The sequence below is a fragment of the Erythranthe guttata genome, chromosome 2 (genome assembly GCF_056151865.1).
Source record: "Erythranthe guttata isolate IM_541 chromosome 2, IM_541, whole genome shotgun sequence".
In the NCBI taxonomy this organism is placed as follows: domain Eukaryota; kingdom Viridiplantae; phylum Streptophyta; class Magnoliopsida; order Lamiales; family Phrymaceae; genus Erythranthe; species Erythranthe guttata.
In genome coordinates, this window is record NC_142534.1 from 4,617,134 (window position 1) to 4,644,966 (window position 27,833).

Genomic DNA, 27,833 nt, shown 5'->3' on the forward strand with positions numbered 1-27,833 from the left:
CTTCTCTTTACTCTGTCTATTTTTCCCCATTTTTGGAAATAAACGCCCACAAAAGGAAGGGGCTGCACGATAAATCGAAGCTAGTGAACTCTTTTTTCGCTTCGAGGGTATCAAGATTTGTTTCATATGCATCGGAAAAATACGACGCTAAAAGAAATAATCCAAAACGACAAACAATATAATTGTATGAAAAATTCCAAAACGACAAACGACAAAATTCCAAATAATTTGCAATTTCATTTTAAAATTTACAATTTGCCTAAGATATTTTTGCCTCAAGCGAAACATTTGTATCTGAACTACATTAAATTCGTTTTTCGCTTTCTTTACAATTTTACTTTTTGTCACCATACTGCATTGCGTCGTACCAAAACGACCACTACCGGTTGTTATAACTGAATTGAAAAACTCAAGTTCGTAAGTCGGAACTAAAATTACGATCGTCATGAATATTAAAAATCAGTGAGACGACGCATTTTCAGACAGCTTATCTCTGAGATGCTTAAGAGCATCTACTACTTCAGAATCAAGATTGTGCTTCAACAATTTACCCTGCATGGAAGTAGATCTGTACAAACAAATAATTAAACCCTTCAATTTATTCAATAGTACCCCAAAAATATAGTCGTACGAAATAAATTATGTTAGTTTGAAAAATACGTGTATCTGAAATTCAAACCCAAAACCTTTTTCGATTGTCCTCCCATTTGTGAGTAGAAAAATTCTTGAGTGAGATTTAGTTATTTTTCAAAATACAAATTAGAAATATTCGAATTTGATTAACGGAAATCTCGTGATGGGATCTTAAAAACAAAAAAAAAAAAATGATTTTTTTTTTTCATGAATCTACCATTTGAAATTAAGAGTGAAAACATCTAAAATACCTATGTTCTCGAAGCATCTCCTCGACTTCTTTTTGAGAAGCTTTGATCTGCATTTTACAGTCACAGCATCAGAAAAAGAATGGGAGATAACAGATCTAAAACAACTAGGACAGATTTAATCTCCAAAATTTCCGAATCCCCCCGATTCCGATCTGAAATTTTCCGATTTTGGAACAATAATTTTCATTCCGAATTCCGAAATTCCAATTTGCAATTTTTCCGACATTTGTTTTGGATTGGAATTGGAATATATATGAGATTCCATTTTTTTACAAAATTTACACTTAAAATATCGAAAATATTATGCATTTTGTATTTTAAATGACTAAAAACTGCAATCATCCAAATCCAACGATTCCGATCCAAAAATTTCCGATTTTGGAAGACGTTTTTTAATTCCAATTTCCAAAATCTCAATTTCTGATTTTTCAGATATTTTTTGAAACGAAATTCGAATTAGTTTTTCACTTCTGAAAAAAATTGGAATATTTTCTGATTCCACATAACTTTGGAATTTCTAACAATCAACAAGACTCCATCTTTATTTAAATTTTGTAATAATCACTACGAGACTCTATAAAAGACACCAAACTCATCAGAAAATTGCTCGATACTACGCATTCCGAGTTGTAGATATAAATCAATACAAATAGTATATAGCATAGTTTTTCTAAATAATACTTACCTCAGATACCAATGCCTTTGAACTCCAGATAAAAGCTCCCTGCAAATAATTTAAATAACGAAATATTGACTGAAAAAATTGGTTATTGCCACACACACCATTAAATGAACCCATACTTCTCAATGGGGACTATAACACATCTCAATTTAATTCGGCGGAAAAAATAAAATAAAATCAAGAATTGTAATTAGGGTTTACATACTGCTCCATAAGCTGCATGCTGTTGACAGTGATCGGATGTCACAACCCATACTTTTGGACAGCCATCGCCCCTCAAAGCGGCCACCTAATTAAAAAAAAAAGAAAAAAAAATATTACATCATATTTCAACAGCAAATAAACACAATATCCGTCGAAGAATTACTTTCAAGTAAAAAAATGTTTTGAGTCTCAATAACTATGGTTGACATTACAAATTTTTAATTATTTTATTGATAAAAAATTGAGTTTCAATATAAAGAATTTAGAATCTAGTAAGTTTATTAGAAGCTCGATTATTTTTCTCACCTCTTTCTCAATCCATGCGTCAGCACAGGTTTCACCCGAGTATATTATATCAATACTGCATCAATTTAGATAGCTGATATTGTTAACAGAAATGCACTAAGTACCGATATGAATTCATTAAGACACAAAACAACATTTGAATGACGAATTACGAGTAGAATTCAAATTCCTAAAATAAATCATAACTTTTTTACGTGTAACGAAAATGTCGGAACTTCAGACAATTTCAAGCTCTATGTGAGCTGTCCAAAGGTAAAGTTTTGCAAATACTGTTAAAAAGTGATAATTAAAAGTATAATTTAAACAACGTCGAATTTATCTAACGCTCACGAGAATACATAACAAAAATCGATAAAACAACCATCTGCTACCAAAAATAAAGGTTATATGCGACTACAATATCTCAAACAAGCTGTTTTTTTCGATTCCAATATAACTGAAATATATATATATATATATATATATATATATATATATATATATATATATATATATATATATATATATATATATATATATATATATATATATATATATATATATATATATTTCAAGAAAATTAAGGATGTAAATAATTTAGGTTAACTAAAGGAGTACCCAGAAAAATCTTCTTTATGTGTTGGTAGTCCAGACATCATAGCATCAAATACAACCACCACTTTCACCTCTGTACATGGAATAGCGCATCAGATAATGAAAAATAAATAATCGAGCCTACTATATTATACGCACATATCATTTTATTCGTCGAATATTTATCACAAGTCCCCACATAATTGATCCAAATATATTTAACGCACAATCTTGAGTCCTAGTATTGCTAAATGTAAAGCTCCTTTCAGCCACTAACCCGTAGATTGAGCTATTGCGGGTGTTATAAAAATACGTAGATTTATTAAAAGGGGAAAAATGGATAGATACAGAATTTTGTGTTTTCTGTATATATAGCACGATTCATAAATTGTAGTTAAGAAATGATTTGAAGCACAAACCTCTTAGCACACTAAACTCAATGAGTTCCTCTATAAGCTTTTGGCGAGCAATATCGAGTCTGCCACTCATGAAATGCTTCTTCAATTTCGCCCAATAGCCACATACATTATAACCATCGACAAGCAATACGGGAATTGCAGTCTCTATACCCTGGTTAGTACTGTTAAAAAGAAAAAACTCAAGAACATAAGTTAATCTTGATTAAACGGTTTCAATCGAACACTCGAAATGGAAAAAAAAAGATTTACTAGTAAAGGGTCAATGTAGGGTCTCGATAAAGCTCTGAGTCGTCTGGCATTTCATCCTTCTCTACCCTCTTTCTCCGGTAACTAGTAGTAGGCCTCGCCGTGTTTGAGTTTGATTTTCTCGTTTGGAACTCCTATTAAATTTAAATAACGAGTTAAGAAACTTAGAATATAACAGATAATTTCTTTATTTTATTTTTAAGGATTTCTGCCGAAATGCAAACCTTCCATAATTTCAAGAACTGTAAATTCTGCTTCACATTTGACGTAATTCTCGGAGGTGGTGGCTCCGAACCCTACAAAACAGAACCTTCACTCATCAAAATCGAAAAGTCATCCACATAAGAAAATACTGAACCCCATCAAAGAAAGCTCGGTCCACATAAGCATTCTCTTTCCATCGAAATACATACAATGGAATATAACGTAAATCCTGTCAATTTATTTGTACAGATAAACTAAAAGAAAATCAAATTAAATCCACCAATCGAACAACGTCTTTAAATGGGAGACATTGTCAAGTAACAACTCTTACACAAACTCACCTTCTTCTCCAATCGATCGTCGAGTCTATTAACTTACGAAAGTTCACAAATGCAATCAATTCAGACATGGAAACCAATCAATTAAAATAGTATAACAAATTAATACTCAACGGCCTTGTTTGGGAATAAGGATAGACTATATAATCAAGCATTTTAAAAATTGGTTCGGGAATTTAATCAAACACTTGAAGTACATGAATGATATTGAGTCCAACCTCAACCCCTATTATAACAAACATAAGATAATCCTATCCCATCCTATCCGATTCAATTAATCTTATCAAAAGGAAGAAAGATAAGATTAAAAAAAACCTGATGAGAAGGTGTTTGAGGTGTCTTAATCTTCTTGGCGACAATCTTGGAAGCATAACTGTAGGAACTGTAGGATAATGCCAGAGCAGACGATGACGATGAGATTGTTGATATTATGGGTGTCATCGATCAATCTTGTTGGTCTCGCATTTCTTACAATCATTCATCTTCTTCGTACGTTTGTCAAGAACATACCTTTGTGCAGAGGGTGAATAAACGAATTTCAGTTCATGGGTTTCTCATATTTGCCACTGAGTTAACACCGATTTCTTTGAATTGTGTATAAATGGTGGTGTTCAGTGGCTATTTTTATTAAAAAAAATTGTGGGTGGATGGTGTTTGATTGTTCGAGGGCGTGTCGCGCAATAGACCACCCGTTAGCCACTTGCACTTCTATTGCAAGTTATTAATAATACTTTTTATTTTTTGTCTAAGAAAATTTTAGTTTAGGATAAATTACTGGAATTCCTGATGTAATGTTAAATTACGAATAAATCCCTCTAGTTTGGCTAATTACAATCATTATTTTCAACTATGAGGCTTTTTACACGTCAATCATTAGGGTGTCGAATTCAATATAATCTTATACATTATGTGGAATGTTCTCTATTTTGTACTTATTTTGTATAAAAATGCAGTTTTTGATCCACCACAATCTGATATTTACAAGCTAAGAGACACATCTTATGATCATCTTGCTTCAAAATGTGGAGCTCGAAAAGGTAAAACAGATACAAACTTGAGAATATTTCACATAATCTACAAGATTCTACTAAAATTGATACTGCAAAGGTGAACGTGTAAGAATGATTTATAGTTAACATGGGTGATTGTAATTACCAAACATAAGGACCACCGTTGTATAACCATATATATTGTAAATATGAGAGGTGTATTCTTAATTTGACCTTACACCAGGGATGATCATAATTTACCCTTTTATTTTATGATAATATATGGTAATAATATTGAGTTATTAGCACATATCCCAATGTTATTTCGAAAGTGCACAAAACGTCATGTGATAAATAAAATTAGCACATACCCCTTATATATTGTATTTTATATTGCACACCGCTCCTTACATCAAAATTATCACTTGACTTAGATGAAAACACGAAATTAACACTATCTATTTTTAATAGTATTCAAACTTAAGAAATAAAAAAAATATCAACAAACCAGATAAAAGATAAGGAAATCGCAAAAGAGTGCCCCGCCAATTTTATTTACTTTTGTAGCATGTTCGTTCATCTATCTTGAGTCAAAGATTTTTGTGATGAGTAGTTGTTACTGCTGAAGGAGGTGGATGAGGGTGGCGATGACGATATTTTGAAGGTGGAAATGAAAGCCCTGATCTTGATGTTGAAGAGGGCCTTTTTGATAATATGAAGGACTGAATTGAAAATATCAAAAACTTCATTTGAGTATTTTCATGTGAAAACACACACTCCCAATTGTACATAAGACGAGTATAGTGTACGAATGGCCTTTGCCTCTTTGCTAAAAAAATTAACATGAGTTTTTTGGCAATTAGAGATTATAAAAGAACGGTAAGTGCTAATACTGGTAATGATATGCAAAAGTGATTAATCCAAACTCTTTTCTCTATCCAAACCCACCAAAACTTCCAAAACTCACACGAATCCTCTCAACTCATCTCAAATCCCAAAATCATTTCAAAATTTAAAGTAATTTCAACTATAAATTAGTTATATGTCAATTTTTTGTTGTTTATTTCATCAATTACATGTTAAAAATCCCAAAAATTCGATCTCTAGTTTTTTTTTTATCTGACTTGCGCGAAACCTATGCCCAGAAAGGACGTGCTAAATGTTTTCACGCCCAAATTGGGTGTCAAAAAGCATTTTGCACGTCCATTTTGGGCGTAGGTTTGTGAGCCCTCTTTTTGAAACTTCAACAACGAAAACTAATAATTTTACATCCGATGCACTAAATTTTGTTTCTAAATCACTTCAACGAGACGGGTTTTGGGCTAATTTAAGATTTTTTTGGGATTGAGAGGTTATTTTTCTAGTGATATAAAGTGAGAGTGAACGGTATTCGTAAATATTGAACTGTTATTGTCAAGTTCCATTCAAAAGCAGCACAATCCTTACATGATGGTTGCAAGATAGACCCAAATATCTATTCTAATGACAAGTCTAGAAAATGCCATCAAACTAGCTAAAAACACATGTTCTGAGAGCATCTCCAACCATTGGGTTAGAGCTGCTATATGCTAAAAAATCAGAAATTTAGCATTTGTGAACTAAAAAACCATCTCTAAAACTAATCCAACGGAGATGTTAAAATTTTGCTGCCAATGTAAAACTAATCACCCAAGAGCTATATATACCATTTACTGTTCAGGAAAGCTAAATGAAGAAATATTAAAATAATAAATAAAAAGTACTATCCCATTCACAAAGCACACGTCTGACTTTGTGTATTTGATTTTTTTTTTTCCTTTTGGTTCCAGAGACTTCTTTCCACTTAGGTTTTAATTTATTTATTTAGGTAATTTTATTCAATTTTTTGTTTATAAAAGACATGTTCCATAAATCTAATTTTGGTATATTAGGTTTAATTATCTTTTTATGATTTTTCAATGTTTGATTCATTTATTAAATTTATAAAATATATTATTATTAATAAATTAATTACTATTTATTTTAAATAATCAATTCATAAAATAATTACAAAGATATAAAATCAAATCAAATTATAAATACAATATATAACAAACACTACTTACAAATATCAATTCATAAAATAATTGAAAATTAATAAAATATAATAAAATGCTAAATTTTAAATGATATGATTGGAGTAGGATAGTAAAAAGCAGTGTTCTAAAAATCGGCCGAGGCGGCCGATTAATCGGTCTCCGAGGCGGAGGCGGTCCAAAACCTTTACGATTTTAGTGTAAAGGTTTGAAAAATCGGTTTTTTGCCTGTGAGGCGGTTTTAGGCGGTCTGAGTCGGTTCGAGGCGGTTTGAGGCGGTCAAACCTTTAAGGTGGGTCAAATTCGGTGGCAAAAATCGGTTAAAAATCGGTTTTTTTTTCTTCTTTTTATAATTCAAAATAAAAGTTGGATTTTAATAAAAGAAAATATGAGTTTATGCCTTATTTTGTTTATGTTAATTGTTATTGTTAAAGAACTAATGATGTATGCCACGAATGTTCAAGAATAAATGTAAATTCAACAAAATTGTTTTTTTATTTATATTTTATAAGGATATTTATGTATTATGATCTTATGATTATTAAACTTTTATTATGTTATTAGGATATATACATAATGGAGATATAACTATGTTTAAATATCTTTTTATATATGTTTGGAGTATTTATAAATAATATTTAGAAATATATTATATTAAATTTTAAAAACCGATTTATTTCCGATTTATCACCGATTAATCACCGCCGCGCCGATTAATCGTGAGTCGGTGACTGACTGACTCGGACCCGATTACCGATTTTTACAACCTTGGTAAAAAGTGAGGTGGTATAACACCATTCACTAGCTATTATAGATATAGCATCTCCATTTTTAGCTCTTCACCTTGGAGATGCCCTAACACAACACAGTATAGCTAAAACTAACCCAACCTACGGTGTGTACACATGACATGAGTAAATCACACTTTGCATCAGCATTTGTGCCAACAATTGGGCAAGCTCATATTTGTGATCACTTGGTTGATTTGTTCTAATACTTCAACACACTAATTCAAAAAAATAGAACGTCTCTTGTATGGTTTTCAAGTTATTATACGGGAGTGTAAGTTTATCCAGTGCATTTATATGGTTGGCTGTCGATTCCTTCATTACCAATAATACTTTTCATAGGAGGGGAGGTATGCTCTTATTTATAATCTTCTCATCCGGACACCTCCTTAAAACCAGAACAAGCGTATACTTGTTGCCGATTCCGTCGCCCTCTTTACCAACTTTCTGCCATCCTCAAAGCGGTCCAGGTCATCATTCCCAACCAATCTAATCAGGCGTTCGCCGCTCGTATGCCTACTATTTCCATAGGTGCTTCACCTTTTTCGGTTGTCGACAGTCATTCGAGCATTAAATGTTGGTGTCAGCACATTTAATGAGCCGAGCCGACGAGTGCAACAAGGATACATTAATTCGCCCCCATATATGTAGAACATAATCACTATAACACCCCTCCGAGTGCCGCATATCCACTCGGCTCTCGATGGCGTGCTTTCTTCCTTCGGACAAGCCATTTTCTCGACCGTGTCCCTCCGGTGGGTCTTAGTGGGCTAGTAAGTGGCCTTTGCTTCATGGACTCCGGATCCAGATTCCAATTCCCCTAGAAAAGAAAAAAATTGAGAAAAAAAAATCAAAATTTTTAAAATTTATTGTGAAGTCCAAACGAAAAATACTATTCTCTAATTAGTAATTACACTTAATCGAAATATAATGTATCGATATTTCCCATTTCCTCAAGAACATCCACTCCGGTGTCGAACACTATATAATAAATCTATATATCTACAGAGCTAATTATGTTTTTCATTCATACATCACTGCATCTCAATTAAGCGGAAAATGGCAGACCAATCAGCAACCACCACCACCACCGCCGCCGCCGCCAAGAAGCCGGTGTGCGTCACCGGAGCCAACGGCTTCATAGGCTCATGGATAGTGAAAACCCTCCTTGAGAACGGCTACACCACCATCCACCTCTCCGTATTCCCCGGCTCCGACCCATCCCACCTCTTCTCCCTCCCCGCCAGCCTGGTCGTGCACCAGGTCGACCTCCTCGACGCCGCCGCCGTCGACAGGGCCGTGGAGGGGTGCGCCGGAGGTGGGGTCTTCCACGTGGCGTCGCCGTGCACGCTCGACGATCCCGTGGACCCACAGGCGGAGCTGGTGGACCCCGCCGTGAAGGGCACCCTGAACGTGCTCGCCGCCGCGAAGAAATTCGGCGTGCGGCGCGTGGTGCTCACTTCATCGATCTCGGCCATGGTGCCCAACCCTGGGTGGACACGTGGCAAGGTGTTTGATGAGTCTTCCTGGACCGATCTCGACTACTGCACATCGCGTCAGGTTTCTCTCTCTCAATTTTAATTTTTTTTTTAAATTCCAATTTTTTATTTGGTTGGATCAAATTTAATTAGGAAATTCGATTTAGATTCGATTTGGATAATTTTATTTATTTATTTGAATAATTCTTAGAAATCAAGCACGTGTTAGAATTTTCTTGTGAATGACTGATATTCTAGCATAACTTAAGGCAATGAAACTTATTACCTATGAAATCTACTTTTGTTGTTGAACGAAGATCGTACGTGTTCCGAATTCTTGATTTTCGATGTAATGTTACTATATATACTTTAGGGTGCATTGAAAACGAAATTGCCGTAAAAAGCACTAGAAAAATCGATAACAACGAATCGTCATATTCAATTCTTGGCTTTGTTCAATGTGAAACGACCCCGTTATCAAGTTTCGGCGGCCTTTTTAATTTTCTAGCATTCACTAGCTTTACTTCATGTCTCGGAAACTCGTATTACCATGTCTAGTACTTATGTGGTGACTACATTTACGAGCTAAACGAATTGAAGTAGTTAGTGGAGTAAATGCGAAAAAACGTACTCAAAGAACCTCTAGAGTATATTCCATATTGCCCAAACAAACCACAAAAAAAAAAAAGATCGTATTATTTCCCATCACGAGTCATGTATCTCCATGCTTAAAAGTATTTATTTCAACCGACGAAAAATATCCGATTGCGATTCTACGTAATCCATTAGAGCCCACAAGGGTATCTAGATTTTTTTTTCACCTCTACTAATTGCGAAATTTGATTTCTTGAGCATGATCATAATCTTGGATGTTGCTTCCGATTTACGCAACGGCTTTCTTGAATGTGACAGAAATGGTATCCAGTGTCAAAAACCCTAGCCGAGAAAGCCGCATGGGATTTTGCATCGAAAAACGACGTGGACGTGGTAGCAATAAATCCCGCCACTTGTCTCGGCCAACTATTGCAACCCGGACTGAACGCCAGCTGTGCGGTCTTGCAGCAATTACTGCAGGGGTCGAAAGACACACAAGAGTACCACTGGTTAGGTGCCGTCCATGTCAAAGATGTCGCTAAGGCGCAACTTTTGCTCTACGAAACTCCTTCAGCCACCGGTAGATACCTTTGCACCAACGGTATCTATCAATTTGCTGAATTCGCCGACAAAATATCGAAATTATTTCCTCAATATCCCGTCCACAGGTTCGTTTTTCTCCCCCCACCCCTTTTGAACTATGCATCTATATTTTTTTCTTAAAAACTGCGAATATCTGATAAACCGAAGTAAATAGTGATCTCCCAATCGAAAACTCAACTAACCAAGATTGCAATAGTGAACTTTTAGAAGTAGTGAATTCGAAGTTGGCAAAATACGAGACAAGAAAAAATGCTTCTAAATTGTATGTCATGATTTCTATGCCGAAAAGCAGATACGGGGGGCGATACTATTTGATTTGATTTGATTTGATGATCTCAGTTTAATAATTATTTCATAAGTTGGCAGAGCAATAAAAGTTTGTGGATTTCGAGTGTTCATTATTTGGATCGATTTTTCGGCATCTACATGATTTTTCCATCCCCTACATGATTTTTCCATCCCACTAGCATCGGATCTTATCTTCTCTTTCTTTTTCGTTTGCTTTCTTGGCAAGAATCAACTTTCGTAAACAATTTTTTTTTTATGTGTGTGCATTAATTGCAAATCGGGCCCGTATTATTAGAAAATGCTTTTTCGAAGCAACTTTTAATCTAGATAAGCATCAATCTTATAATGTAATGATGCAATCAACTTCTCTAAATATAACCTTTTTTCATCAACTTCCCATGTGCACTATAGAACCCTTCAACGGGGCATTTATTCTCGACTTGTGACCGTGATCGCGAAATAAACTTAGATTCGTCGACTATCGACAATTTTAAATTGTACTTAATTAGCAAGTTCTTAGTATCTATCAACAATAAATGTATCCTTAATTATTATATAATTACCTGACAAATGATTTATTTAAGTCACTAGTCAATTGTCCTGAATTATTCAGTCTTGCATTGGTGTATGTCAGAGATTGTTCTCATATCCTTGGTTCAGTAATAATAGAAAGGAAAAAATAAAAAATAAAAACAAAAGCTGGCATGATTATTGGCAAGGGCAAATTACAAGGACCCCTGAAGTAATGCTTAATTACGAAAAAAAACCTTTCTTGTTTGGATAATTACGAACACCCCCAAAGTATTCTTTGTCTAAAGAGTTTACCCTCATAAAAACTGAATCAAATAGATTCTTTTTAATATCCATTTTGTAATGACCAGAATATATACCCTCAGGGCTCTAATTGTGAGGTTTGAAAAACAATTGTAATTTCTTTTGTATAATTTTATATTTTAAACTCTTTATTATTAAACTTTTTTTGTTTTACTGTTAACTAGCCGTCGTAAGGGGTTATGTTTAAGGTTTTATATTGCTGAGAGGTCAAATGTAAGAAAATATAAAATTGAATTTATGATGACCCTTTTTCTCTCTTTCATTTAATTATTTAATCCTACATGGGTATTTTAGACAACCACTACGTTCTATTAGAGTAATTATACAAACATGGACGGGTTTTTCGTAAATAGGCCATACCTCAGGGGAGGTACTTGTAATGGTTTATCCAAATTAATCCCTTTTTTTTTGGTACAGATTTAGGGGCGAAACACAACCGGGGCTCGTTTCTTGCAAAGATGCTGCAAGGAGATTGATTGATTTAGGATTAGTTTTTACTCCAGTCGAAGATGCTGTGAGGGACACCGTGTTAAGCCTTGAAGCTAAAGGCTTCCTTGCACAGCAAAAGCCATCATCATCAACTTAAAAGTGCTTTTTTTTAGAAATCGGAAAAATCGGCATCTTTTTCGTTGTTTATTCGATGCTATAATGAAACTCCAATAAAATATTTTTATTTATTAATCTAAAGTAGTTTTATAGGCTTCATCTTTGCTGTTAAATCAATTAAAAAAAAAGATGAGATAATCTGATCACAATTAATTACTATGGTGTAATTAACGTATTAAAAGCACGTGATCAAAATGGTGGGCTGATTGCATGGTTTTGTTTTCTGTTATATTGTCACCCAAAACCAGGCAAGTTTAGGTAAAATATTAATGTGTGTTAACCTCTATTAGCCTGTCTTTTAATTTCCTAGAGAGAGAGAGAGAGAGAGAGAGAGAGAGAGAGAGAGAGAGAGAGAGAGAGAGAGAGTTTATGAGGAGTTTATGAGAGAGAGATTGTTGGTAGATGTAAGAAAAGGAGATTAAAAAGGGTTAAGAGGAGTGGGGAAGATGATGCACATGGAGTGCTCTTTGGCTTTTAGAGAGAGATGAGAGAAGAGAGAGAGAGGAGAGAGAGAGAGAGGAGAGAGAAAGACGTGCAGTAGTAATCATGGAGGTTCTTCTGGCATTCCATGTGCATCTATCTTCTCGGCCCACTTCACATTATTTTACACACTATCTTCTCTCCTAATACAAAACAATCCAACACTTTGTACTTTGCATTTATTTAACTCTTAATAAATATCTCTCTCCCCTCTCTCTCTCTCTCTCTCTCTCTCTCTCTCTCTCTCTCTCTCTCTCTCTCTCTCTCTCTCTCTCTCTCTCTCTCTCTCTCTCTCTCTCTCTCTCTCTCCATATAATCTTCTTACACACACACACACACATATATATACATCACTCTCAATCTTCTTACAACACACCTTCATTAAAAAGAACAAACCCCCCCAAGACTTGGGGACGTGCCGGAAATATGCGCAGCAGCCCTTCAACTTGCAGTAGATCCTGGTAATCAAAATCGACCGTTTTCTCTAATTTGAATTTAAATTTCTCGACCGTTGATGATTGATTTTAATTTTAATTTATTTTATTATTATTACTATTATTGTTATTGCAGGTCTATAAGCGAGGATTCGTTGAGAAGATACGTGTTCCACGCGAGTGAAAATTGCATCCAAGAACTGCTCTCGGCCTCGGATTCCAACCGGGCCGATAATGAACGTAGAATAAACGTGGTGGACGAAGATGGATGGAAAGTGGTGGCGGTGGATAAAGGAGTCGAGATATCGAAACGAAGATCCGGAACATTCCACACTTTCCGAAGCCGAAGGGTGATCAATTCTGTTTCGCCGCAGCAGTTTATTACCGTGGCTAATGCAATTGATGCTGCCAAGGTTGTTTTTTTTCTTTTTCTTCAACTTAAGTGATCATGTTTCATCTTTTATAATGTTTATTTCATTTAAACCCTTGTGTTATATCAAATTGCTAAAAGACTCCCCCGTTATTAATATTTGCAGAAACCCCCTTATATTGCATTTTTTTAGCATGTAAACCCCCTAAAGAGTGAGTTTTTCAGGGGGCAGTTGCCGAAAAAAATTGAATCATAGAGGGATTCTGCTAATAAAATAACATGGGGTTTTTTTTAGCAATTAGAGAAAATACAGGGGTGCTGAATGCAATAAACGCGTGTGTGTATTTATATATACATGTGCATATATTGATGTTCCAGTTGTTAATGTAGGAATGGGATGGTGATTTAGTGGAAGCTAAGTACATAAAAGACCTTGAAGAAAATTTGAGCATCATTAGGCTGAGATTTGGCGAGAGATCGAAGCCGTTATTCCGTAACAGAGAATTTATAGTCTACGAGCGTCGCGAAACCATGGATGATGGCACTCTGGTAAATAAAACTATTTCAATTAATCAATTCGAATTTCTATTTTCGGAATAACTTCTTTTTTTTTCCCTTCTTTTTTTCGAACTAAACCGAACAAAGTCCAAGTGTATAAAATGCTTCTTTTAAATAAATTTACTAATACTAATTATATTTTGTGATATATGTGCATTGAGAATTTAAGATGCTAAATTCGAGAAAATGTATTTCAATTTCAGTGAATCCTGTGCTAAAGATTCTTTACACTGAATGACGAACTTGTTATTATGGATTTGAAATCATCGATCAGCTTGTTCGATCGAAATGCAATTCTTAAATTAATAAATAAATAAATAAAATAATAGGTAGTGGCAGTGGCATCTCTTCCAAAAGAAATAGCAGCAGGATTACATCCAAAGCAAAACAATTCAATAAGAGGGGTATTGCTGCAGTCTGGATGGGTTGTTGAAAAGCTTGAACATGATTCTTGCATGGTCACTTACATTGCTCAAGTAAGCTAATATATTATTAAATCAATTTTTTATTTATTTATTTTTCATTAATAAATATGGGGTTTTTTTTAAATTAATAATATTATTATTAATTAATTTTTTTTTTTAATTTGGATTGGCAGTTGGATCCTGCAGGATGGCTGCCCAAATGCTTTGTGAACCGTTTCAATACAAAATTGGTTATGATAATTGAAAACCTTAAAAAACAGGTGATGGCTTGCCCCACTAGAGGTGGTGCATCATGATTATTTATTACTTTTGTATAAAGTATATGGACCAAAAAGAAAAAAAAAAGAAAAAAAAAAAGAAAAAAAAAGAAAGAAAAAAGAAAAGGTGATTTATTACTTCACAAGGAATGTTGTGATGAAATATATATTATAGTCCCTTCGTTTCTAAATATGTGTCGGTTTTTTACTTTGGCACAAGTTTTAATTTTTAAGTATTTCATTAAATATGTCTTGATTTTAGAAAAATAAATACTGATAGATCAAAATACTCTTGTTTACTAATTAATACAGAAATAGTGTTGGAAAGTTAATAAAATTATAATTGAAAAATATGTAATTAAAATGACTGATAATATGAAATTAAAGAATCTCAAAAGAGAGAAATATTGTGGAGGGAATACTATTTTTTATTTGTCATGATTATACTTTTTGGTCTCGAATTAGTCATAATCACCACAACTTTTTGAATATTATGTATAAACTTTATTACTTAAACATATTCAACCAACGAAAGTAAACATGATTATATAGATGCACTGGGTGGTCGTATAATAGCTGCTTACAAACTATATGAGAGATATAAACCATATCAAGTTAATCATATGTGATAAGTTCGATCTGGCGGCCGGTGACAATAAAATTGAATTTAGATCAATTGACACATGCTTACTTGCTCCAATTGTTAGGCCAAGAGATCTCTTGAGGACAAATAAAAAATAAAAAACATGCCATCTTAATTACCTTGTAATTAAATATGATTTTGTTATAATATCATCTAATTAAACCCTATACACCATCAATATTTCCACACTCGTCATTAATTCTTCCGATTAAACCCTTTTCTTCTCTAAAGTCTGTTAGTTGGGCTTCTCTCTCGTATGGTTCAATTGGGCCTCGCTTGAAATTTAACTTTGCATATCAAATTCAAAGTTTAATATGGCAGGTGTTAGCCCCTTAGATGGTTACATTGACTATGACTCGACCGTGGCCGAGTCATGGCCGAAAAATGGGTGTCAAGTAAAGGTTGGCACAAGACAGTCACACATTGCCAATGAGTTGACGAGCATTGGGCAAATATTTGGGGTGTTTATTCAAGAAAACAAGGAACGGCTTGATTCGAGTGTGAACGGTGATACGAGTGTACTTTGCTGATGGCACAAGTGAGGAAGTCTCGAATGTTCGGCACTTGGCACGAGTGATTCTCGGCAAGTGGCACGAGAGAGTCTCAGCATTCCTCGGCGTTTGGCATGGATGTGGCTCAACAAACGGCACGAGTAATCATCGACAAGACTTTTGGCTGGTATATAACCTTCGACTTTTCTGGTTTTCGTTGTTGATTTTTTTTCTTCTCTTTTTGCAATCCTTAGCCTTTACATCAATTATGAGAATAATTCAATCTTTGTTCTTTTCCTAGATTCAAAACGCAATAATTTTGTAACTAATTCTTATTAACCAAAAAGAAAAAGGAAAAAGAGACTCATTCGATCATACCAACTGATACGGGCTCAATTGCCCCAGAGGCCCGTTAAGCAAACAAACCCATTAGAAGGCCCAAGCGCATAGGCTCAGACCCATGCCAAGACATGTCATTCCTAAAGCCCCTACTTGCGGAGCAGACAGCAGTTGAATGACAAGACCACACGTACGGCTACAACAACTACGGAAAGCCGATTATAGTGGTGTTGATAGGAAGAGTGTCCATGTCAGATTTGGAGAAGGGAGAGCTCTCTTCTAAAGACACTAGCACTGTCCGCAACTCCTAAAAGGGGCTCGCCTCCTACGAATAATCAGTTCGGAGGAGTTATGTCAACTCTACGTGTGGTTAAATGAAACAGAATGTCCCACCACCTCACCTATTAGGTACGTATAAATAGCAGTTCTCTGGACGAGGAAAGAGAGGTCACATTCTCAATACTCTACTTTGACAATACACTTATTTTTCACGTCTAGATTCCAACTAATTACTTGACCGTCAGAGTGGTAACGCCGAAAGACCATCTCCGACACTCTTTTTTTTGTAGGTCACTTGGGCTAACTCTTGGGCTTACTTTTGGGCTTTTTCTTCGACGTCTTTATATCTAAAATGATTTGTGCAGGCACAATTTAATTGTGCAGGCATTTTTTTTTACCCTTCTTCAAAAGTCAAATGGTAAATATTTTCATAAACTCTCTCAAGCTTTTGGAGTTCGATTTCAGACCCCGATCGAAACGACAACGTGTTCGTGTAATATCACACGAGTACTTGAAGATTTGAGAAAAAAACGAAAACGTTACCTCCGGGTCTATATTCGTTGAATCCATTTCAGAAAATGTTGAATATCTAAATTTTTTTGACTTGAATGTTTAAATTCAATTTTTAAAAGATTATAGAGTTTGGTAAAAAAAATGTAAAAAGGTAAAAATTTAAAGTAAAAAAGTAAAAAAATATGATAAAAAACTGCATGCACACCTAAATAACGCCTGCGCATATAGCCACCATTTATATTCATCCATCAAATTCTTTCTTATTCCTCGTATTAGTCATATCACTAACCATAAAGTTTTAGTTTATATTTTATTGAATTGAGTATAACCTTAGTTTTTTGTGTTTAAATTTTTATTTAGTAAACTGCCACATACCCTCATGTTTTATTTTAGTGTGATTTTCATTAGTAGTTAATTAATTAATCGAGTATTTAGTGGAAATGAGGAACTATTATGATATATTTACTTAAAAAAGAGCGTGACTTGTACATGATATATAAATAAAGGGTCCATTTGATATACACCCCTTATATGGAAAATAAATGGGGATAGGTCCACCCCTAAAATTCTTTCTTTGAGATACACCTCTGGAGAGGCAAAAGTACTATTGTGTCCTTTTAATGCAATTTTCGCCCAACTGCATTCAGCATTTCCACCAACTGCATTCAACATTTTCACCAACTGCATTCAGCATTCTGGGTCTGTATTTATAAATTTTTGATTTTTTATTTTAATAAAATTCTCTTTGTTTGTTTTTTTATTCTATATATTATTTTACTGTTTTTATTATTATTATTATTATTTTGTGTTTTTATAAATTATATTTTTTATTCTTTCGATTTTTTTATTTGTTTTATTTTTAATTTTTTAATTTTTAATTTTTAATTTTTTAATTTTTTAATTTTTAATTTTTTTTTAATTTTTAATTTTTTCAAATTTGAAATTTTTACTGTACTGAAAGCTACACATGATATAGAGTACTACAGGTTCTATAGTCATGTATAGTTATGTAGCTAGTCAGACCGTTGATTATATTTAAAAAAACCGAAAAAAAAAACCTTCATCTACATAAACAACAAAATTGGCAATTTGAAACTTGATATTATAAATCAATTATTACCCAACAAAAAATTAGAAAAATACAACCATCAACATCACTATACATAACAGAAAAAACCACAACTTACATATAACTATATATTACTACAGGTCACTACACGTGACATGTATGACTACATGTATATGACCACATGTGACTATATATGACTATATATGACTATATGTATATGACTATATATGACTATACGTATATGACCACATGTGACTATATATGACTATACGAATATGACCACATGTGACTATATATGACTATATGTATATGACCACATGTGACTATATATGACTATATGTATATGACCACATGTGACTATATATGACTATACATATATGACCACATGTGACTATATATGACTATACGTATATGACCACATGTGACTATAAGTTGCAATACGGCAACAACTCCGATTATAAGTTGCAAACTAACTATTTTGAATTGACGAACACCATGTCCTCTGGACAAAAACTTAGTGCATAGAAGTTGTTCAAACACCGAGACCTAAACACCGAGACCTGTGACAAAAAATCAACTTCAGTGTAAGACATTTACATTATAAATCAACAAATACATATCGAAATGCACACTTACATAATTTTTTTCGAGAAAGTTTCTCCACTTTGAGACACGGAATAAAAATTATAATTCTCTTCTTCTACACCAAAAAAATCCGACAATTTTCAGATCTAAAAAATGCAATAATCAAGCTGAGATAGGAGCCAATTGAAAGGCACAATACACAAAAAAAATAAACACTTGATTCCAAAAAATATGATCCTTTCACCAAGAAAAAACAAAGCCCTAACGGTTGATTTCTTCCCTCGAACCAAATAAACCTTCAAAAATCCACAATAACAATAATTTTTCCCAATTTTCAATACCAGAGTAATTAACATACATGTGCATAAAGAAAAAAAAAGGAGATCAAACGATGGTTGCCTTGCATCGACGCTGTCACCAGATCTGGCGAGAGAGAGTTTTTTTTTTTTTTTTCCGACCCAAATGATTCGTTAGGCAAACGATTAGAGGATTTAACAAATATAATTAGAGAACATAGAAAATATAAAAACGAAGCACCTTGAAGATGTAGATCTTGTACGTTTCCACGCTATTCTTCGTCCCATTCTTTGTCTACTCTTCGCTGATGGCTGCCTTCATCCTTGGGGAGCTTCCTTGCAGCCTCCGGTTTCTTCTGCGCCACCGTCGCCGGAGACTTAGAGATTTTGTATTTTTTTTTTCCATAGAGAGTTAGAGAGAGAGGGGCAGAGAAGACGGGAGATGAAGAGAGAGGAGCAGAGAAGACGGAGATGAAGAGAGAGAGAGAAGCGCAGATACGAGAAGAAGAAAAGAGAGAGAGGCAGAAAAGACGAGAGAAAAAAGAGAAATAAACGGCGGTAGTGGGTGAATGGAAGAGAGAAGATTAGGGCATATATTAATTAAAAATTAAAAGGGCAAAATCGGTATTTTAGGTTGTCCAGGGGGGTCTCACAAATTAAGATTAGAATTTGGGTTTTTGACTAGGACAGAAAAAATTATTGGACCTCCTCATATATATTTTCAAAACTAGGGGGTTATCACTCATTTACCCATAAATAAATGACTGCAGTGTTATTTAATATGGTTAGTAGTTAAAAAATACTTAGAAATAGGCCATTTTGAGATTATTGATATCATAGGGACTATTATGATATATCTAGGAGAAGAGGGGGCTAAAGTGTTATTTAGTGTTATTATATGTTATCAACTACATCTCATACAAGTCTTTAATAAACTCAATTGTCAGAACATTAACTTTTATTTTACAATAAGTATAATTAATGTACATAATATTATTACATTAATTAATGTCAAGACTCAAGATCTAAATCTTCAAGAAAAATAAATGCTTTCGTATAACGATTAAGCTTGTCTTGAATATTATTTTACAAGCACACTAATTTCAACTCTTTTTAATTGGATGAGATTGTAAACCACAAATTTCTCTGAGTGTGCAAAATTTAAAATATACGAGACAATAAAAAATAGGAACAAATAAATTTATTAAAAATGAGTTACAATTTTTGGATATTTTTCTGATTTTTTTCTCCTAAATCGATTCGAGGGCTTATAAGTTTTTTTATTAAATCGAGTAAATATAAACACCTTGAATTCATATACGTTATGAAATTTGAGGCGGATGCTCCAGACTTGAGCATGAGAGCTCGATGTGTATCTATGTGAGTTTGATTTTTTTATGCACCGAAAACCTTATTTTATAGGCACAAGCTAGGTTTTCTTGGCACAAGTTAGGGTTTCTCAACTTGCAGCGTGGACATACATTTTGGTCAAATATGTTATAGACTTTAATTTGAGATCTAAATTAATAAGTGATTTATTTTGGTTATTAATTAGTTATTATCACAAAATCTCGATGTCGAAAGAGATACGATACGTAATGAAATTTAAATGATAGTTTAGGGTTAAATGCATAAAAACCTATGGATTAATTAAGAGAAATCGGCTAAACGAATTAATGAGTCCATATTAATCTTTTTTCGTTAATAGTTAATACTGTTAATTATAGGAAATTTCGTGCAAAAACTTTGTACCAAATCGGAATTAGTGCATATTTCTACAACACATGGGGAATTTATGTAAAAATAGTTTACTATAATAATCATTTGAAATTCAAATGATTTTCTTAAATTAAGTCGAGCACATTAATTTATTAATTTACAATATTATGGAAAACAAAAGATTGTAGGGGTGGAAATTGGATGAAATTTTTGAATCCGACAATTTCGATCCGAAAATATCTGAATTTGGCTCCGTATTTTCATTGCGATTTTCGAAGTTTCAATTTTCGAGTTTTTTCGAATTTATTTGTAACAGAATCGGAATTGCATATATATGACTGAAAATTCCGATTTCAGATCCGATTTCAGTTCCGAATATTTCGATTGTTTTTTGAAATATATAATATAATTTTATGATATATTTTATAATTCCATAATATAACTTATATTATATTTTCTATGAAAAATATTAATATTCAAGTAAATTATAACCTTAGAAAAAATTAATTGGTGCAAAAAAAGTATCTTTTGCATTTTTCGTTATCAGAAAATCTTTTTTCAATTTGTAATTTTTTTTTTCTTTTGAAGAAGAAGAAGAAAGGATATTATTAGGCTATATAGTCAAACTAGCAGGAAGAAGAGAGCCTTCACTACAATGTGTTCCGAATCTAGTAGCAAGTAAATGCGCCAAATGGTTACCTGTGCGCTTAACAAAAGAAAATTTACATCGAAGAAACACTTGTTCTTACTAAGTTTTTTGAGTTGTGTGAGTTTTCTTTTAATTTGTTGTTCCTACATGTAGTTTTATTTATTGTGTTTCGTCTCTCTTTTGAATTTTCTTACATTTTCCTGCAAAAATAAAAAAAAGATAGAAAAATACTGTGAAAATTTGATCTTATATCCAAATTTGGAAGAAGAGATTATAAACTAATGTAATTTCCGAAATTCCGCTGATTACGAGGCATTCCAAAATCGGAATGAATTTTTGCATTTTGATTTTTTTGGAATGAAAATTGAAACTCAGTTTTTTACTTTCAAAAAAAATTAAATATTCCAAAAAAGTCATTTTCGATCCATTCCGTCTGATTTTCACCGTAGATCATAGTAATTAGCCAAATATATCCTTAAAAATATGTGAGGATTTAATTTATTGTTTTGTCGAATTAGAAATGAACCATGTGGAAGACATTAATAAAGTTGCTTATAGCATCTCCTTCTCTATTTCATTTATTAATTAGTTTTAAATAATTAGGCAGTTCATGAACTAAAGTCTTATTTTATTATTAATAATTAATGATAGTAGAGCCAAAATATTAGTCTTAACAAATTTTAAATGGCTGCCAAACATTTTGCCAGCTAAAAACAAAAATAAATGATATAGTTTTAGCCTTCAGTTTTTCTACATTAACAACCAAATATTGTGTTATCAAATTAATTGAATTTTTCAGTTCGGCCAAACACGCCCCATAACTATAATGAGTAAATTATTTTTAATTATTATTAATTTTTTTTTTTTGTGGAAAACAAGTGAGAAACAAGACTTACTTTAAAATCTATTGGAGCCAATTGAAAGAAATCATAACCATCTTTGCAAGTTTTTTTTTTTAAATAGAAACAAAACTGAAAGAAAAGAAGTAAAAAAAAATTAGTATATCTTATTATTGGAAACGTTTTATATTTCAAATATAGTGATAAATTTCAATAATTGGATGGATATATTGCATTTTATTCCTATTTTACCTATTGCCATCGCCACCATTTAATTCCTTTAATTCTAGACTTTTGTTTTGCAAACTAAAATAATCGTATACGGGTGTAACTTGTATGTTGAGCCATATCATTAAAATAATAAATAAATTATATATTTTATTATTAACTTAATCTGTCGGGCCTTAATCGGCTAGAACCATAGAAACTCAAACTCAGTCCAACTTACTAAAAAATACGCTCGACCCGAGGCTCGACTCAAATATAATCGGGTCAAGCCATCGGGCTACAATTAGGCCCATCTCAGTTGCCGGTCGTACAGATAGATAGTTCTTCACGTTTACTGAATTTTTATTGAGCTTACAAATTTGCGTTTGAGTCGAGCTCAAACGATTTTAAATCGAGATCAACTTATGTAGATTGTTACACATATGTTCAATTTTAGTTTGTCATCTAACAAACCTAACTCAAACAAATTGCGAAAATCTCGCATCAAATATTTTAATTTAATTTCCAGTCATATACATATAGGCTATAGCCATTGAAATTTTGAGATTCACAATCAGCAAATATCATTTTGGTTTGGTTTGAATTTTTTTTTAAAAAAAAAATACCAATACTAATAATTCATGAATTATTGTCGACATAAAGCAACATTTTTTGGCTCTTTCAAAAAAACAAGAGGGCAAAATTTTGGAGTGTACTGCAACTACTAAATAAAATTTCTTACAAGGGCCCCAAGAGTTCTTAAATAACACAACGACCCCAATTCAACACATGCATGAGCATTCACTCCAAAAGTCATCATCAAAACGGAAGGCTGTGTTCATACTTTACATTCAAAGAGTTGACTTTTGCTACGCAGTAGTCAACTATGACTTCTCACTAGATATACTAAAAGACATTTAGATCTTAAATCTCAAAAAGATTCCTAAATTGACATTTTTTTTTAATTTTTTTAATAAACATTATTAAATTAATCGTCCTTGAACGCGGGCGTCGTACGCGGTCACACTGTCACAAGCCTAACATTTATATTGGGGTAAATTACAAACACCCCCCTGAGGTATGGTCAAATTACAAAAATCCCCCTCTTGTTTGGATAATTACATCTACCCCCCTCAACTACGATTTTTTCTTACACCTCCACCCTTATTGTGCCAAATTCAACATAATCATCTAGATTCTGTGGAATGTGCTCTAGTTTGTACTCGTTTTGTGTAAAAATACAGTTTTCGATGCACCACAAACTGATATATACAAGCTAAAAATCACATATTATGATCATCTTGCTTCATAATGTAGAGTTTGAATGGGATAAACCGGGTACACAAGTGATAATATTCCATAAAATCTCGAAGATTCCACTAAATTTGAGGAGTTGAGGGGGTGGTTGTAATTATCCAAACAAGAGGGGTGTTTTTGTAATTTGACCATACCTCAGGGGGGTGTTTGTAATTTACCCTTTATATTGTCCTATATTGGAGCAAGTGACCTTCAATTAAAAGGTAAATTACACATACACCCCTGTTGTATATTAAAATAATTTTAAGGTCATTGTAGTATCGGTAATTATAATTACCCATCGAAACATTGTTAAAAATCCTACAAAATAATACATTAAAATAATACATTGGATAAATTATTCCACTAGGGTTCTAACGGACTATTAGTTTCAGTCAATGGTAGAGACATCGTATAGCTAGGAGGTGGCATAACTCTCTTAACATTTCTTAAATCATTATTGTTTCATACAAGATTTATAAATTTTCGTCTTGGGGGAAACAAATATAGTGCATATTGGTCCCCCAGACATGAAATCTTGACTCCGATAATTGTTTCAGGGGTGCAACTATAATTACCAATACTACAGGGACTTTAAAGTTATTTCAGCATACCTCAGGGTGTAGGTGTAATTTACACTAAATTAAATTCCAATTTTAAGACTGTATCCAATAATAATAATAAATCTAGAAAATGTTTGTATAAAGAGAGAAGAACCAACGTTGCATGTTTTGTACACACTGTCTCAATTCTTGTTCTTCTGTCTTTCTTGATTATCTAAACACAAAGTATATATATACACCTCCCACTGTGTGTATGTGTGTGTGAGAGAGAGGGAAGATCTAGAGAGAGAAAGAGATGGGTGGTGAAGACTCCACACCAAGAAAGCAAGCTTTCCCACAGAGCCAAATGAAGTACAAATTCAAGATACTACTCCTCATCGTACTCACGAATCTGCTCACCTTTTACATCTTCACCGGTAATAATTCTTACTCGAATTTCCAGAACCCCATTTCAAGAATCTCCGGCGGCGGCGCGTGCGACTCCGCCGCCGCCGCCCTCATCCTGAAACTCAACGCCACCATAGACGAACTCGCCGCCAGCCGCTCCGAAATCTCCCAGCTGAGGAAACAGCTCAAATCCTCCCACTCCCAAACGGAGGAGCTCATAAACGAACTCTCCCAGCTCAACGCCGCCGTCGAACGAGCCGCCGCCGCCTCAGACAGGCCGACGACGGCGGCGACGAAGTCCACCTTCGACAACCTCCTCGCCGACGTCTCCGACGAGGCCAAGTTCGCCGTCGGCCCGCACAAACTCCCACTCGGGTACAACCCGCGGATGGGCTCCGACGAGATCTACTTCTCCGTCGGCGGCGGCTGCCTGAACCACAAGGAGGACCTCGAAAAATACATGTCGTACCAAGTCGGCGGCGAGTGCCCCGTCGACGACTCGCTCTCCCAGACGCTCATGCTGATGGGGTGCGAGCCCCTCCCGCGGCGGCGGTGCCACCCCAAATCTCCGGCGAACTACGTGGAGCCCAACCCACTCCCGAAAAGCCTGTGGGCCACACCCCCGGACACCAGCATAATCTGGGACCCTTACACGTGCAAGAACTACACGTGCCTAACCAACAGAAGAAAAACCCCAGGCATCTACGATTGCAAAGACTGCTTCGAATTGGACGGCAGAGAAAAAACCAGGTGGCTGTACGACAACGGCGGCCTGGATTACGGGATAGATCAGGTCCTCGAGATGAAGCCACGTGGCACAATCAGGATCGGGCTGGACATCGGGGGCGGGTCGGGCTCGTTCGCGGCCCGAATGAGGGAGAGGAACGTGACTATAGTAACGACTTCGATGAACTTCGACGGGCCGTTCAACAGCTTTATTTCGTCCCGGGGTTTGATTTCGATGCACGTGAGCGTTTCGCAGAGGTTCCCGTTCTTCGAGAACACGTTGGATATGGTGCACTCGATGCACGTGCTGAGTAACTGGATACCGGATACGATGCTGGAGTTCACGCTGTATGATATTTACCGGGTTTTGAGGCCGGGCGGGCTTTTTTGGCTGGACCGGTTCTTCTGCTACGGGGCGCAGCTGAATTCGACGTACGTGCCGATGTTCGACCGGGTCGGGTTCAGGAAGTTGAGGTGGAATACCGGGATGAAGGTGGACCGTGGGTTGGATAAGAATGAGTGGTATTTCTCTGCTCTCTTGGAAAAGCCCATGACTTAGATTTTCTTTTTTTTTTTTTTTTTTAATGTAGTCATGTTGTTTGTTATGAAAAATTTCTCGTTTTTTTTTTTTGTTAACAGTGTCATAATTGAAACAGATTAATTGAGCAAGTTGCAGCAAATATGGATTTGTCATTTTGCTGAAATCATGCTTTAAAGTCTTTGTTTGATTTTCTTTTATTAAGTCATTGAAAAGATGGACCAATTCTTTTTGCAATTTTCTTGAAAAAAAAATCATTAATTTTGGTGCTTGCTGCCAAATGAAGCAGCAGGCATCGGTATGGCGACCGTGGAGTGGAGTTACCGGATGAATTGCCGAGTAAATAGATGAGAACCAGTGCGCGGCTGTTGCTCCACAGCGCTACAGACTCCACCCGCTCCTACCCACCGCGGGGCACCGTAAAATGTCGGGAATTCCCTTGGTTGGGGGAAGTGAATGCGAGATGCCAGCGGAATGATCAGTCGGACTTAACTAGCACGAGATTCAACAACTGAAGCTACTATTCAACAAAACAGCAATAAAGCTACCAAGAAATATCAATGATAAATTACACCCCATCAGCTAAGGTCAAATTACGAAAATTCTCCTCATGTTAGAGTAATTACAATCACCCTATCATTTATGAATCTTCTTACACGTTCACCATTGCACACGTCCACCGTTGCAGTGTCAAATTTAATCGAATCTTCTACATTATGCGAAATATTATCCAGTTTGTACCCGCTTTACCCCATTTGAGATCCACATTTCAAACAAGATTAGTTTCTTGTCTTTTAAATATCAAATGCATTTTTGCACAAAACGAGTACAAACTAGAGAACATTTCATGAAATCTAGAAAATTATGTTGAATTTGACACATAAAAGGTGGTCATATAAGAAATTTCATGGTCGAGGATTGGTTATAATTATCTAAACACAATGAGTCACATCAGTAATTTAGCTAAATATCAAGAAATAGAAAAAATGATTGATAAGTATGGGTAAAGTATCATCACCCAAAAACAACCAATAAACCAGAGCATAAACTAAAAAAACGATCTTTTTCTTGTAAAGCAACAAGTATTGACCAATCATCGATTACTGCTGCTCCTCCTTCAAATCAAAATCATCAGTATTCCTCTTCTTTTTCTTCTTCTTCTCCACCTCCTTCGCCTGCACTGAGTTATTAAAGGCGTCGGCCGTGCGCTTCAAGTACAAGGACACGGCGGCGGAGGAGCCGTTTTCGACGGCGGCGAACCGGGAGATGAGCTTTGCCGCCCGAGATAGTGTGACGGGCTTCGACGAAATCAACTGGCCCGATATTTTCCTCATTCTTTCTGGTGTTGCCGGAGATGGGAGCTTTTGGTGCTGGCGGCGGTGGCGGTGGCGGCGTTTGGAGGAGTAGTCTGGTGGGGAATGTGGATTTGGGGGAAATTGAAGAATTACAGACACGGACGAATTTGCCCTTAAAGAGGGCAACCATATATTTCTGTAATTTCAGAATGGTCTTCCAAGACCAAGCGGTTAAAACCTAATATTTTTGCCCCTACAAAAACCACATTTTTATTTGGGTTAAATACACGTTACACCCCTAAAATATACTTTATATAACATTTATCCCTTAAAATAACATTCGTAACATTTATCCTTTCAAGCATAATTTATTTTTTTTAAATTCTAATATCTTCAAATATTCTCTTTTATTGAAAATAATAAGTAAAAAATAATTAGATTACATCAGTATACAGCTAAAAATATCCTTTGAAAAAATGCAATATTTTAAAATTTAAAAATATTATCTTACAATGGTTACATATTTAATAAATAACATCTAACTGTTCTTGGACCAATTAATCGAATATATTCATATCGATAATTTTTAAGAAATCAATACATAACTAACAGTAATCTTAAGTATTCAAATTTATTTTAATTCATTAATTTTTAAAATATATAGTCATTCATTATTATACGATATATGTGACACCCCTTTTCTAATTACACTTACTTAGTAATTTAGAATATGCTACCGGAAGACTTATAGATATTAATGAGTGTGGAGTGCTCGTTTTAAAAAT

General features: G+C 34.5%; 4 protein-coding genes and 1 long non-coding RNA gene across 6 annotated transcripts; 3 read left to right on the forward strand and 2 right to left on the reverse strand.

The window, feature by feature from the left end:
• Window positions 1-214: 214 nt before the first annotated feature.
• Window positions 215-4,576, reverse strand: LOC105962609 (yacP-like NYN domain protein). 2 transcript variants are annotated; one of them, XM_012986923.2, is made up of 10 exons: window positions 4,172-4,576; window positions 3,539-3,610; window positions 3,318-3,448; window positions 3,069-3,229; window positions 2,674-2,743; window positions 2,077-2,131; window positions 1,772-1,855; window positions 1,570-1,608; window positions 885-931; window positions 215-568 (listed from the first exon to the last, which is right to left on the reverse strand). In XM_012986923.2, exons 1-10 carry the CDS (start codon window positions 4,295-4,297, stop codon window positions 460-462), a joined length of 894 nt encoding a protein of 297 aa, XP_012842377.1. In that variant the 5' UTR covers window positions 4,298-4,576; the 3' UTR covers window positions 215-459. The 2 variants fall into 2 exon arrangements, with proteins under 2 accessions (XP_012842377.1, XP_012842378.1); XM_012986924.2 differs by having other exon boundaries at window positions 1,768-1,855; window positions 4,172-4,571.
• Window positions 4,577-8,269: 3,693 nt separating this feature from the next.
• Window positions 8,270-12,186, forward strand: LOC105962608 (NAD(P)-binding Rossmann-fold superfamily protein). Its single transcript, XM_012986922.2, has 3 exons — window positions 8,270-9,247; window positions 10,078-10,427; window positions 11,902-12,186. The coding sequence occupies exons 1-3, from the start codon at window positions 8,747-8,749 to the stop codon at window positions 12,068-12,070; spliced, it is 1,020 nt and encodes a 339-aa protein (XP_012842376.2). The 5' UTR covers window positions 8,270-8,746; the 3' UTR covers window positions 12,071-12,186.
• A 573-nt stretch (window positions 12,187-12,759) lies between these two features.
• On the forward strand, window positions 12,760-14,885 carry LOC105962610 (Polyketide cyclase/dehydrase and lipid transport superfamily protein). The gene is made up of 5 exons (XM_012986926.2): window positions 12,760-13,031; window positions 13,141-13,417; window positions 13,765-13,923; window positions 14,262-14,408; window positions 14,531-14,885. The coding sequence occupies exons 1-5, from the start codon at window positions 12,997-12,999 to the stop codon at window positions 14,651-14,653; spliced, it is 741 nt and encodes a 246-aa protein (XP_012842380.2). The 5' UTR covers window positions 12,760-12,996; the 3' UTR covers window positions 14,654-14,885.
• A 3,075-nt stretch (window positions 14,886-17,960) lies between these two features.
• On the reverse strand, window positions 17,961-19,400 carry LOC148772163 (uncharacterized). Its single transcript, XR_016034491.1, has 2 exons — window positions 19,071-19,400; window positions 17,961-18,508 (listed from the first exon to the last, which is right to left on the reverse strand). It is a non-coding gene; the product is annotated as an uncharacterized LOC148772163 (long non-coding RNA).
• Window positions 19,401-24,217: 4,817 nt separating this feature from the next.
• Window positions 24,218-25,919, forward strand: LOC105962611 (putative methyltransferase At1g29790). The gene has a single exon (XM_012986927.2). The coding sequence runs from the start codon at window positions 24,398-24,400 to the stop codon at window positions 25,772-25,774; it is 1,377 nt and encodes a 458-aa protein (XP_012842381.2). The 5' UTR covers window positions 24,218-24,397; the 3' UTR covers window positions 25,775-25,919.
• The last annotated feature ends 1,914 nt before the right edge of the window (window positions 25,920-27,833 follow it).